We start from the raw sequence: 14,320 nt of genomic DNA on the forward strand, positions 1-14,320 counted from the left end.
AAAAATAAGATTGATTACACAGGATTGTATATAAACCACGTTGTCCATTACTTTATTAGTGAAACTGGTTTCTATTTGGTTAAAAGTTAAATGTCAGTTTGTTACTGGCCAGTCATTAAGTAAGTTAATATAAAGAAAGCAAACAAAATAACAAAGATAATTTTATGCCATAGTAGGTGTTAATTTCTTCAGAAACTGTGAGACAGTGGATTATAACAATGACAATCAACAAAAATGTGTGTTAATTAGGCTTTTAATACAATTAAATTTTATACTTGCTAATTACTCATATTGATCTGATTGCTGGGTGTGGGGCAAATGAACAAATTTTCTAACATAGCTGAGTATTAGGTAAGGAAATTATTTAAGTTTTAACTTAATTGAATGATGACATTATAGGAGATTTCCATACCTGTAGGAATTTTTTTTTTTTTTTTGCTTCCAGAGCATTTCAGAGTAAAATCACTGGGATTGCAATTTACAGCAATGTGTATCATTAATGGTTCTCTTAACCTGCTTTTGATGTGCTGTATATTTGCTATTTATTTTTTGTTTTTATGTTTTAGCAGGGTTCCACTGCAGCAATCCAGCAGTTCCCTTTAATTGGACAGCTTCTAGGAAGGCTCTGTTGGAATCCTTTTGTTATAGCATATGGTAAGAATGTGTAAAGATACTTCTGCAGCAGTTCCATATAATTTATTCTGTAGAAATTAGGAAAGGATGAGTTGGTATATACTCTGATTTTTTCCATAAAAACACAGCATTCTTTTTTACTGAAGTAAAATTTTGAGATAAAAGGGCTATCCATGTTATTTAAAATATGTGTCTTTCAGAAATGTTAAATTCACTTTTGAATCTAATTAATTTAATGATTTAGTTACGGAATCTTGGCTTGAGACCAGTAGATTTAAATCCGGTGAGTGTTTATGTGCATCATGATTTCCATTCTCTTTTTGTTGTATTGATTATGTTCTGCTGGAGTCTCAAAAAGTGCAAAATCTAGTACTTCAAATTATTTTCAACAGAAGTTTCTTTCCATATGTATCAGAATATTCTATTATAAAATATTCTATTCTAAGATAAAAAAAAAAAAACTTTTCTGATATGTGTATTTTGTAATTAGTTTATATTGAGATTGTATTTGTTTTTATTGAATCCTTGTGATGTATTTTCCCCATCTCTCCATGCTTAGCTAGTGAAAAAGCACATAGCATCTAAATAAAAACATTAAAATAGTAACTTAGGAAAAAGGCATGTGAAAAAATAAAATGCTCTTATTGGTGGTGAATATATTTGTGGGTGAGAATATAGAAGAGAAATTTGGCAAACTGTTGGGAGGGAGGAGACACTCCTTGTGCTATGTCATTGACAGTTCTGGTACATTTTTTAGGAACTGAGAACATTAAAATTTTGATAAATTACTTGGGATCTCATTTAGGCAGAAAACTAATTCTGAGCTTCTCTGTGAACCCCTTAAAATAAATAACTTTTTGTCAGTCTTTTGTTCTTATTACAACTGCAAATAAAAAAAAAGGATAAAAAACCCATTATGTCTCTTCTGCTTTCTGCCTCTTTCTGGGGGAATACAGAAGAGAGTAATTTTTTTTTTTTTCTCAACCAGAAGGGCTTATTAAATCAAGCACAGCATACATCTTCTGTTTTGGCTTTGTCTTCTAGACAGCTCCAAGCACAGGCAGAATGAACTTGTCTGTAAAACACATAGTAGATGTGTGTAATGTCAGCACTTCACCTCTCAAAGGAAAATTTGGGAAGGAACCGTAGGTTTTAACATTGACCATTTTTGCAGAGCAGCAAATGTGTGCTTTTTGAAAAGCCTTTCATACTTTACAGATGTATTTTTACAACAGAGCAGTTTCTCTTCTCATTGTAGTTTTTGACTATGTTGGTAACCATTGATGTTTGCAGTTACACATACCCTTTGCTACTAAGTTTTTGTTTGTAATATGCAAGTTTTCAGATGATCAGTTTTTCTGAGCTGACAGTACATTGTGTTATAGAAAGTAGCTTTACCCATATTTCTCATCAGAGTTGAAAGCCATCTGTGTCTGCTTTTGGCTCTTTTTCACAAAAATCCCAGCAATACATTCTTGGAGTCCTCTACTTCTTCCCTCTTTTTTGTGTTCCTTCAGCATTTTCTGAAGCTGCAAAAGTACTTTTTCTGCAAAAGTGCTTTCTTGTTACCTCTGAAGTTTGCTTGACAATGAAGTCTTACTGTAAGTTTGGGGTTTTTTGTCTCCAAGTGGCAAGCAAGCCAATTCAGAGAACTTTACTTGCTCAGAATGGAATCCTTCACTTGAAGATTTTCTGACATCAGTGGACCTGAAGATGTCTGCTTATACATTCCCACCACTTCCTCTTAGAGCCACCTGAGCACTCCTTGGACTTGTGGCATTTTAGATTCAGCAGTTTTTCATTTTCTTTGGCTCTGGTTCTGAAGACATTCTTTAAAGTGGTTGCTGACTCTCAAGTGGGTTTCATGTAATTTCTCATTTGGATAAATAGCTCATTCAAGCATGTGTCTGACACCAGACCACCCTCACAGAAGAAGGAACTAATTTTGTTCAATTCAGTCTTTCATACTAATAAATGGAGAAGGAAAAACATTATACTTTTGCATCATGTCCAAACCACAATACCTATCACCTTAGATGAATGTCTGTTAGTGCTGGAAGCTGACATGGCTGACCACTCAGTGCAGGAAGCATAGTCTCTGAGGGAAAATAATCTCCTCATAAACACTCCTGAGGAGGAGGTGACCAAGTTAGCCTTATTTAGAAGGGTAATGTGAGGGAAGCACGACTGAAGAAAATCTCATGGCTGTACTTGTGGTTCTGAACCACAAGGGATACATCAGGAATTCTGTCTTGGTTAGGAATTCCATTTTTTTTTGGTTTTGTGTTGGGGGTTTTTGGAGGTTTTCTATTGTGTATTCTTTTCTTTGTATTTGTTTTGAGGTTGGTTTTTTTCGGAAGATTTGTTGTTTTTTTTGTTGTTTTTTTTTTTTTTTTTTTTCTGGGCTATGTGGTTATCTTCTCAGTAGAGCCTTTCTGGTTTGAGTTTTGAGACCAAATGTCTTGAATCCCAAACTACTTCTATGAAAGGGAGATTTCTTGGTGGCTCTCTGTCAGTATATGTGTCTGAGTATGCAAGCTTGGGAATGGATTAATTTTCACAGAAAGTTCAGCTTTAGCTAATCCACATTTTCTGATATGTTTCCATAAAATTGTACAACAAGCTCTAAAAATAGTATTTTTGGCTGTAAGGTTAGGGTTTTCTTTCTTCTATCTGGACACAGGTTTTTTTTATAAACTGAATAGGCTTAGGATGATTGAGACTGCATATGAGAAAACCCTACCTTTTTTTTAAATTTGTTTCTGTTTTTTTGTAATTTTTTTTTTATTGTGAGATCTGCAGGAGAGAAGTAAAATATGATCATGAAGGTTTGGACTTTTGACTGGTTGGTTGATTTGAAATGTTTCAGTTCTTTGTTTCTTTTTTTCTTTGGTGTTCTTTTCCCTTTTTTTTTTGGTTAGTGGTTTGTTTTTCTTCTTCCTTATTTTTTTTTCCAAAGCAGCCTCCAAGCTGTCTAAAATTTCCTACATATTTTTTTTATTCCTTTTGTTGGAATACAATATTAACCTTCCTAAAGAAGTCCTGTATATAGGTGGTAACTTTTTTTGAGCTGTGATTTCCACCTTAGAGGTTTTCAGTTTTATTTCTATGGGTGTATTAATTTGTTATTTGGGTATTCGGCAGCTTTTTATGCCATAATAAGATGAAATTTGTATTCATTGTTTGTTTGTATCTTGATAATGCTTTTCAGTGTGTGTCATGATGATAGGTTTTCCATGGAGATCACAGTTTCAGGAAAACTGGAAGAAAAAAATCCTCAAGTAGGTTTTCTATGGCTCTGTGTTTAGTCTTTTGATATGATTATCTTTTGCAGCTGCTGTAATTATTTTAAGAACTGTCTTAATCTTCCCATCTTTCATCCCTTGTTCCAGGGCAGCTGTGAAAACAGTGAATCAAGAGTTTCCCTCAGTGTGTCATGGGGTATATCAGCAAGAGGATTGTATGGGCCCTTTTCCTGTTATTCACAGATTTTTGGGAGGCTACCTCAGTTTTGGTCAAAACAGTAATTTTTTGAATTAGGAAAATCTGAAGTTGTACCAGTTCCTTGTTTTTTGGAAACTTTTGGCTTATCTATGAGTATAAGCTTAGTATTGGCTTATTTATCAGGATGAAATTTGAATCTGTCTGTTAATCTGTGTAAACACATTATGCTGGCAGAGTGTGACAACTCAGTTTGTCTAGACTTTGTTTTCATCATTTTAGCTTTCATCATACTGATTTGCATTTCTGACAGGCAACAGTACATGGAAAGCACTTAATAATATTCAGGAAGTCATCATGTATATCGAAAAATCTTCTCATCCAGAAATCTATTCAAGTAGTTATATGTATTTTCTTCACCTCTTTTCTGAATTTTTTTCAAAAGAAAACCAAAATTTAAATAAAATGACTTATTGATGTATTGTAGACATACACTATAAACTGTGAGTCAAAAGAAGAAATGCTTGATCTATGTATATGTTGCTTGAGATATGAGGTTTGGACTTGATGTCTTCTTCCCTGTCTTTTTCTATGTAATTTATATAATTGAAAGGTATGCCTAAAGCCAGACTTTATAATTGGGCAATATTTTAGTATTTGTAATTAATAATGTTTAAAATCTTTATTTTCCAAGAGTGAATTGGCTATGATTTAAAAATTTAAACAAATAAATCTTTTTTTTTTTCCTCCCAGATAATGTCATAGCAGTTTAGATGGAAGGTGTTTTTGAAGGAGAGAGCTGTCTATTATTGCTGATGTCTGAATGCCAGTTAGATATAATCAGAATTTAAGAACTTCTGCTGAGCAGTATGCAAGATATGTCCTTTAACATCAGAATTACAATATCTAGGAAATTGTTAGCCTTGTAAAAATCCATAGTAAAACAAATCCCCAAACACACAATGCCAGAATACCCCAAACTGTGGTGGGTTAAAAGTATATACTTAAGAAACCATTTCTGTTGCAGAGATGTTGTCAGTGGGAGGTCAGTAATGGCCTCTGGGCTTGTTGGACATTTATTGAGGAATACTGGTTTAAATCACTGTTAACATCTCTGGTCACCTGGTGAAAATACAGGCATTACTTAATGGACCTTTTATTTTTTCCTCAGGCTTTCCCGGCAAAACACTTCTAAATAATACTGTTTATTACATCCTGGATAGCAAATACATAGAAAACAAAAGAAATTACTCATTCAGCTTGATAAACAAATTATAATATAATATAATATAATTTCTAAACCTGGTAGTGTCACTTATCTTTATTATTTTTAACAAGAAGATTATTGCTGCTTTAGTGAATATTATACCCAAACTACATCGGGTTTTCAGAATTTTCATTTAAATCCCACAGTTTTGTTCTGGCATTAAATATGCTTTAGAACATCTTGGTATGTGCCAAAGAACTTTAGAAAAAAACCACCAAAGCCTATTGAAAACAAAGTCGTGGGTAATAATAATAAGTTAAATGGCTCTTCACCTGCTTACTTCAGATAATCAGCTCCTCTATAATAATATCTGTGCATCTGAGAAGTGAGAGTTATGCTCATTTTGTAGTAGATTCTTAAAGAAGACAACTCATTTCAAACAGTGGGATAGAATTGAGTAAAACCATATCTGATCCTGAAGAGAAAATCAGAATAGCATTTTTTTGCAGCATCATTTAGCTAATTCTCTTGTCTGCAGAAATGTCATTTTCCTGAGGCATGGAGACTCTTCCTCTATTTTTACAGAGAACTTGATATTTTACATTCTAGTTATGAATGATTTCATGCTTCACAAACTTTAGTTTTTCATGAGTGAGCCTACTTGAGTTGTGCAAGCTTTAGACACAATGTAATAAAGCTATTTTACTACTGTTGACTATTGTCTATTGTTCATGAGATTATGTAGATACTGAGTTGAAAATTCCTTGAAGGTAGCTTCAGGTATTATTTATGTGAATGAATTACTAGGTCTTGCAAGTTTCTTAAGATCATCTAACTATTGTATAGATTCTGAACACTTTGGTACCTTTTAAACTGCTGTTGAAGGAAATGATTACACAAGCTGTATATAGTCATTAATGCTAAATGTGTGGTATGTATCTGGTAGAATAGAAGTACTGTGAGTTGAGGATGATATATAGGGCCTCAATTTTGTGGATGAACAGGGGTTGTTGTGTGTAATTCTGTCTGTGTTTTGTTTGGGTTTTTCTTTTCCCTCTAAGTGTATCTTTATTTGCTTTTTTCCCTGCAGATGAAAGCCAGAGGACTCTGATGTGGTGCTTATGTTGTCTGTACAGCAGTGAACCACAGAATGCTGTGGAACTGAAGGCCAACAGCTGGATACAGGTAAGTGGATGAATCCTTCCCAGGACTGCTTTGAATTAGATTGATGATTTAAAGGTGCTACATCTATAGCATAAACACATTCATGTCATTCTGTCATTTAAGAAACTGTTCCAACCACAACTTGCATACATACTGTGTTGAAGTGTGTATGATTCTAGTTATAACACAGTCAGTGTTAGTCTCAGTTTAAATCTTAGAAGGATGAGGCATTTTACATTTGATAGTTTTGATGCTCTTAGCCTCCTAGATTCACCAGGTCTAGTATCCTTGAATGATGAGCAACAGCCTCAAATCAGAAGGGAAGCAAATTGCTATTAAAGAACCTTTCAATTAGGATAAAATAAATAACCTGGATAAATGCCATGGTTTGTTTTGAAAGCAACTTATATTTTTTCTGTAATTCTATTCTTTTTTCATTTTTTTAATCTCCTGCCCTTGAAGAATTTAATTGTATCCAAACATTCTTCAAAGACAGTCGGAGAGGGAAAAGAGCAATGCTTGTGTGTGGATTTATATTTAGTGACTTAAAGAATAACGAATCTCTAACTTTAATCCCAAAATTAGGGTTTTGCATGGCACATCCATTCATATTTTACATATTTCCACACTGAATTAACAAAGCTCATCTGCACGTAGATAGCTTGCAGCACATCAATGCTTAATGTTTTACATTGCTGGCTAACAATTTGAGGGTGCTGTTCTGTTATGCCCTACATTTTTCCATGGATCCATATAAAAATATGGTAAAAAATATAAATTGAATTATTGATATATATTTTTTAATCTTTTTGTCCTCACAACTTGTGAGAATGTAGAAGCCTCATCATTGTTTATGTACAGCTCTGCTAAAGATTAAGATGTTTCTAGATTTCTCTAAGATAATTTTGAACTTTCTAGTTTATTTTGCATGTCAGATTATCTAGGTAATGCATGTAATGCTAGGATGTAGAAATTGCTATAAAATAATTGATGATGATGACTATGCACATTTTTATGTTTGTAAGCAACTATTGCTGATTTAAAAGCATTAGTCTTAGGAATATGTTCTCACAATCTTTTTAGGTGGCCTTGAGTGCCTGTATATATCTGTTAGTGGGCTGTACCACCTACCATAAAAATTTGAATAATTTAGTACTTAATACTAAATGTAGTCACTCTTATTTTTTTCCTATCTTTACTGCTTTTCAGGAGACTTTTACTGAGGTTAGTTTTTAGCTACTGAATTGCATTTTCGAAGTTGCAGAAAATGTATTTAATGCTAGCTTACTTTTTTAATTTTCCTGCCATTGTCATAGAAAAACTGTGTTGTTTTTAATGTCAGGATGGGTAGCTACCCACTTGAAATGCATTATTACTACATTTTTGAAACTAAGATTATGCAGGTCTGTAAGTCCTTCAAAAGAATAAAATGTGAAAAGAAATTTATTGACGTTTAATTAAAGTGTGTAGTGTAGTTTCTAGGACAGTATGCTACTTGAAATAATAGATATTTTTGGGTTTTTTTATGATTCTGAGCATTAGTGTTGGAATCCAGGTTATCTAGGTCTTTTATAAAGCTAAGCACAGCACAGGAAGCCAAGATACATGCTGCCACAGATTTTTCACTAATTAAAATAATCATGACCTGGTGAAGCCAGTCTCTAAGAAAGTTATTCAGCTTCTCTAGCTGGCCCTCTCTGAGAAGAGAATTTTGGAGCTGTAAAGTATGTATGGTTTTAAGATAGACTTCTCTGTGATGTGGCTAGAACAGCTTCCTTTCACTGCACATTACTCTTGCAAGGACATTCTGCAAATGACAGCTTTTCTGAAGCAGGTTTCCTCTTCATTCATTTGGCCACACCTTCTCTGCTCTCAGTTTATAAGCTGTGTTTATGTATTGTTTATGTCTCTGGAATTTCTTTCCAATACTACTCTTATTGTAATGTGTTGGAGGGCCATACACACTTATGATAGTGTTACAGCACATCTCTTTTCATATTGGGTAAAACAGAAATTAATATAATTTTTAAAATTTTTGTCTTTTTTTTTTCTTTTAATTTTTTTTTGTCAGATTATTTTTTTTCAGTGCTTGACTGTCCCTTAAACAAGAACAAGACAGTATATACATAATAGCACCTCTAAGGTTTACCCTGTGTTTTTAGAGGTGGGTTTTTTTTTGGCTTGGCCAAGTTTTCCTTTCTGAAAATGTGTAGTTCTTTGGCAAATCTATATCCTGTGCATGGCCATATCTATCCCTATCTTTCTTATAAGTCCCCTCTAAATACTGGTAGGCTACAGTAAGGTCTTAAGACATTAAAATAAGACAATTGTATAGTTTTCTTTGTCTGTTTTATGGGTAGAAGCTGATATTGTAGGATATATGGCTTATATGTATTTGCTAAAATATAGTATGTTGAATATATGAGGCAAAGTTCAAAACAGGACATTGTTATTTGTAGAACTTTGTAATGACATTGTTGAACATAGTAAAAGCATTATTGCTTATTATGATAGTTATTTACTAACTTATAAACAGTGTATATTTTTATACACCAGTAGATGGCATTCTTCATATTACATATAGGTACACATATCTTCATTTTGTATTCATATGTACACAGTTTTCTGTTTCACTGAATTCTAATAAATATGCTTCCAAGGAAAGCTGTCCTTTTTTAATAGCTGTCTCAAGTTTAGAAGCCAGCTTCCCTGCTGCCCTTACTGTGTGGTGCTATTTTCCCTCTTAGTTTCTAGTGTAGGTTGCACTAGTGAGAATTCTTTGTTAAGATTCCTGACATTTTTGGCTACAGTGCAAGATCCTCACTAATAAGAAAAATTATTTCATTACGTTCTTAACTGTATTCACAGTGCATTCCGTTGAACTAAGGTTTTTAATTTTTCTGCCCATAATTTATCCATGTTTTCACTTATTTTGATAGTGACTGATTTTTTATATTAATGGGGTTTTTTAGTGCTTAGGGCTTTCTGTCCAAGGATCTGCTATATTAAAGAGTCTATGTGAGTAAGTTTGTGTGTGAACACTTCAAACCTTGGTTCTGAAGTACTTACAATGAAAAACTCACCATGCAGCTTGAGTAAACAGAAGCACAAAAGAACAGCTATTCCTTTTCTCTCAATTCTTCCTCGCACTGTTATAAAATTACAAGTAGTATTCTGAATGGCATGGGATTTTTTGTATTTCCCCTTTTTTGTTTTTCTTTATTACGCTGTTTCCTAATAACTCATTTATCTATGGTCAAGCTTTGTATTTTTTAAGGACAAAAAATCTATTCTGAATGTTCGTAGTGTGTCTCTCATCATGTTACTTGGTTCACTGCTCCTATTTTTTAATTTATTCTGTTACCTTTATTTTTATTGCTTCTACTTTCACGTGTTTATTTTCTGCAGGCGGGACTTTCCCCAGGGTGTCAGGTGCAACAAATCAGGTGTCCTTTTGTGTGTGTCTCTGGTTGGGAGCCCTCCAGCCCTCCTCAGTGCACTGGCCCAGGGCAGGAGCCAGGAGATGGCGATCTGTGCCCTGAGTGCTCTCCGGGTGTCCCGCAGGATCCCTGCCTGCACAGGGATGGAACTCGCTTGCTGTTAGGGGTTAAACCAATGGCAGTGTTGTTGTGGCCCTTCCCAGCTGTTCTCTGCATGTGTTTTGATTAAAAGGCATTGAAATCTTTCAGGGTTGGGGCATCCTCAGCTTGTCTGGTAAACTTGTGATAGTGCTTTACTATTCTCAGAGTAAAGAATTTCTTCTTAATACCAAATATAAGCCTACCCTGTTTTAGTTTAAATCCATTTCCACTTGTCTTGTCATCACATGCTTTTATAGGATGTCTCTCCATCTTTCTTGTCGGCTCCCTTCAGGTGCTGGGAGGCTACCATTATGTCACCCAAAAGCCTTCTCCACGCTCATCCCAATTCTCTCAGCCTTTCCTCCCAGGGGAGGTGCTCCATCCCTTTAATCACCCTCCTCTGGACTCGCTCCAACAGGTCTGTGTCCTTCCTTTGCTGGGACCCCAGAGCTGGATGCAGCACTGCAGGTGGGGTCTCACCAGAGCAGAGGGTGAAAATAAGAACTGAGAATTAGCTGTTGTACCTTTTGCTTTATCTTCGGCTAGTCTGTGTTACAAAATTTTTCCTTTCTTAGTTAAAACTAAGAGCAATCATTAAATAAATATCTCATAAAAAAGGAAACAAGAACAGTTCCCATATTTCCTATTGCTAATGGCTGGCTATTCTGGAGGCTTTTGTGAATAAACAAGGGATTCTGAGTAATTACAGGTTAGTGATCCCTTTTGTTAAATCACATTGTTTGTGTTTGGAGTTTTTTTATGTTATTCCTATAATTTATGATTGGTTGAAGCCTTGAAGCACTGGAACAATGTATTTTTAGAAAATTTTTTGTTATGCTCTGCAATTATTAATGTTCTTAACATTCACAAAAATGCAAATAATCCAATTTTTAGTCCTACATAGGCTTACATCCTATGGAGAGAGTGGGAAATGCAGATTTTAATGTTATTTCAAAGTTGATAAGCCATCAGAATTGGATCCAACAAACTCCAGTCTTACAAACTTAAAGGCTGTCTCACAACCAATAGATCATAGTGTAAATCAGAATTTGGAACAAGTGGTGAGCTTCATGTTAGCAGATCTAGATCAAAGTTGTGATTGGTTATATTGATCAAGCACCAACTGGACAATTTAGAGCCAAAAGAAAACAAAAAGGTTATGTCAGTCAAAGCTAAAGCAAGGGAAGTTGGAATACTCATTTTGTCAGGGCTGCTTACCAAAGCAAATCTGACAGAGGGCAGGAAAAAACGTGAGCTTAAAGGGCATGTATATATGCAGGTCTAAAAATACTTGATGGAACTGAATAACTTTTGCCAGAAGTTGTGACAGTGGACCAAAAAAAAAAAAAAAAAACCCACCAAAATAAACCCCCCAAAATTTTCAATAGAGTAGTTCTCAAAATGAAGAACAAAGCTGAAGAGGCCCAGATATTTTGTGACTCTTTCCTGAAGGCCATCTGTTTTGAAGAATAACTGGTGTATTTTTTGGCCATATACAAAGGCAACCCAACACTAATGAAAGATTACTCATTTAAATATATAAAAAGAGAATATGTGATAATAACACAAAAAGAAGAATATTTCTGGCTGGTGTCAGATACTAAGCTTTCCATAATGTCAGGCTTGGTTTTAAAAACCAGTTCAGTTCAGCCCTCTCTATAGGGAAAGCTGTCTTTGTTACTTAGTTGTCATTTGAGCTGGGTACAGCAGTCACTTTTTGTCACCAGATGGCAGGAACGTATTTTCTAAAAGCCAAGAAGTTTTATAATTCTGGAAGAAAATAATAATACCCAAATCCAATAATAAGTGAATGTGGTCAGAAGCTCCAAGTCATTTTTGAAAGAAGCAGAATTCCTGAGCTAAGTTAAACAAGCACATAGGGTTTTGCACAGGCATAACACACCTTTGAGAAGGTAGAGCAGGGCAGATTGTACTAAGAATATAATGCATGTGGATGGACTGTATAAAAAATCTCTTCTGAATATTCTTCATCAAGTGGCCTGAACTAGCCTTATGTTAAGTGTACTCTTGTGCAAAACTCTTCAAGAAGCAATCTGTGCAGATCTTGAAGGGTTTTCAAAACAAAGGGGAATGATTAATGAAAAAGGATGTTCTGTTTTTGTGACTATCTCTGCAAAAAAACCCAGAGATGGTATCACTGCAATCATGTCAGTTAAAACAGGAAAGTGCTGCTATTTGTGCCTAACAAAAGCAGGAGTAAGAAATCTTAGTCATCCACTGACCTCAGTTCATGCAGTAAAATGCTTGTAGAGATTCTTTTTTTGGTGAAAATTGACTTTCATCTTAAATAATAATAAACCAGTTGTGGCCAAAAGTTCTGAAAATAAATTCAGGAATGGAACACTTCACCTCTTAAGTATTGTATTTGGAAAGGTAAGTTCAGACCCTGAACAGAATTGCTGCTAATTCATGTGAGATCTGAGAGTATTCAATAGAGAGGCTAATTGAAAAGACTTATTAGTGACAGCTAGTGAAATTGAGAATTGAGACCATTATATTTCAGGGGCAGTAAAGCAGTGCAGCTGTGCCTTGACACAGCTGCAGAAGCAGAGCAGAGCAAGCCCAGTGGTGATGATCAGGGTCAGCTGTGAGTCCAGTGAGTGCCACAGTCTCAAGGCAGGCCCAAGGTCTGGCTGTGAAGGCTTGGCCAGGGGTCAGGCTCCAGGGCTGCAAGGTTACGGCCAGCCAAGGCTGCAGAGCAGCTCAGGCAAGGATCAGATGCCTTGAAAGTGTCCTGCCCATGGTGGGTGGGTTGGAATTAGATCGTCTTCGTGGTCCCCTTCCAAACCCAAACCATTCTGTGATTCTGTGGAGGTTGTACACAGAATGATACAATGTTCTCTTCTTAGTTAAAGAGTGTTGATTTTATTTTGAGGCCAATATACTTGCCATCTTTCAAACTCATTACCTACTATTTTTATTTGTATGCACCCTTTGTCAGATGGTTAGGAAAACATTAGAAATTGTTAGGAAAGGACATCTGTTGAAAGTAATCCAACTATAATGTAAAGAGCTTTTATCTTCTTTTCATGAAAGGTATTCTTTTAATAATTAATTCTTTATAGAAGAAAATCTTCAAGTTCACATTTTTGTAGGAGAAATTTAAGGTAACATGAAGAAAATATGTAGTGCACAAATTAGAGTGAACCTTAATATCTGTTTTTTGGTTTGCTTTTTTATGTTAGGAGGAGCCTAAAGAACTTGTAAATTGTCATTCCAAGGGGAAATGGGCCCCAAGACCATTTGATGGAAGAAGCATAATGTTGGATTTATAATAAAGGATGTCTCTATGAGATAAGGATACTACTTTAATGACATATATGGGTAATGTGTCTATTAAAAGGCTTATGAGTTGCTAGAGGACACACTAAGAAACATACTTTTTTCTTCTTATCTAGACAACTTTGAAAGAAGGAGATTAAGAGCTGAACAGAGATATCTGGGTTAAAATTATGAACATACATCACCTGCTATTTATTACTGAGAAAGTTTAAGAAGAAAGAATCTGTGTGACAGAGCATAGTTTTAGCAGGGTTCCATTACAAATACAGCATTTTCAAATTTTTTGTTGTCATTTACCCTCTCTAAAGGGAGAACAATTTTAGTAGTATTTGGACTAAGATAAATAAGTGGTTGTTTTGGACTATTTCTTACCTTTGTCATAATACCACTGCAGTATTTTACCATGATAATCAGAAAGGGAATGTCAGTGTAAGAGGGATGGGAAGGCCTGGAGCAGAGGATCTGGTTTTCCCTAGCAATTGTGGGGAGAGGGACGTCTGTGTTCCAGGAGGCATGTGTCCAAGAGACAAATGGAAAATGTTAAGTCTCCTGGAGGCCAAAGCAGTTCTTAGTTACTTAATCACTTTCTGCAACTTACTCTTGTGGTTTTACGGATCTTACGGCTTTTTTGGTATGTTTGGAAAAGCGTTGTCATTCCTCCTCTAACCTGTGCAAATAACCAGGAACTTTGATCACTGCAGAGATCATAGTGTGTTCCTCCAGAGGAAAGACATCTGATGGTGATTTAAAGTATGTATCTTGTTTATACTTTTCATATAATTTTTTTTGTGTTTTTCACTGGTCCTTCAGGCATCTTTGTAGCAGTTTTCCTCAATCACTATATATGGAATTTACCCTTGCCTTCCATCAATGGCTTATATGTAAGAAGGTCTAAAGATACTTCCTCAAAGTGGTCTGGAGTGCTTGGAGATAAATGGGCTTTTACTCAATCCTTGCTTGTTTTTATTCAGCCTTGCTTGTGATATATCTT

General features: G+C 35.1%; 1 protein-coding gene across 1 annotated transcript in view; it reads left to right on the forward strand.

Moving 5' to 3' along the window:
• The window catches only part of FANCC (FA complementation group C), a 69,759-nt gene that overhangs the window by 13,701 nt on the left and 41,738 nt on the right, over positions 1 to 14,320 (forward strand). The window contains exons 3-4 of the mRNA XM_079330964.1: positions 567 to 654; positions 6,372 to 6,466. Coding sequence (XP_079187090.1) covers positions 567 to 654; positions 6,372 to 6,466 — 183 coding nt within the window. The remainder of the gene's footprint in view (positions 1 to 566; positions 655 to 6,371; positions 6,467 to 14,320) is intronic.

Source organism: Erithacus rubecula (genome assembly GCF_903797595.1).
Source record: "Erithacus rubecula genome assembly, contig: SUPER_Z_unloc_2, whole genome shotgun sequence".
NCBI lineage: Eukaryota > Metazoa > Chordata > Aves > Passeriformes > Muscicapidae > Erithacus > Erithacus rubecula.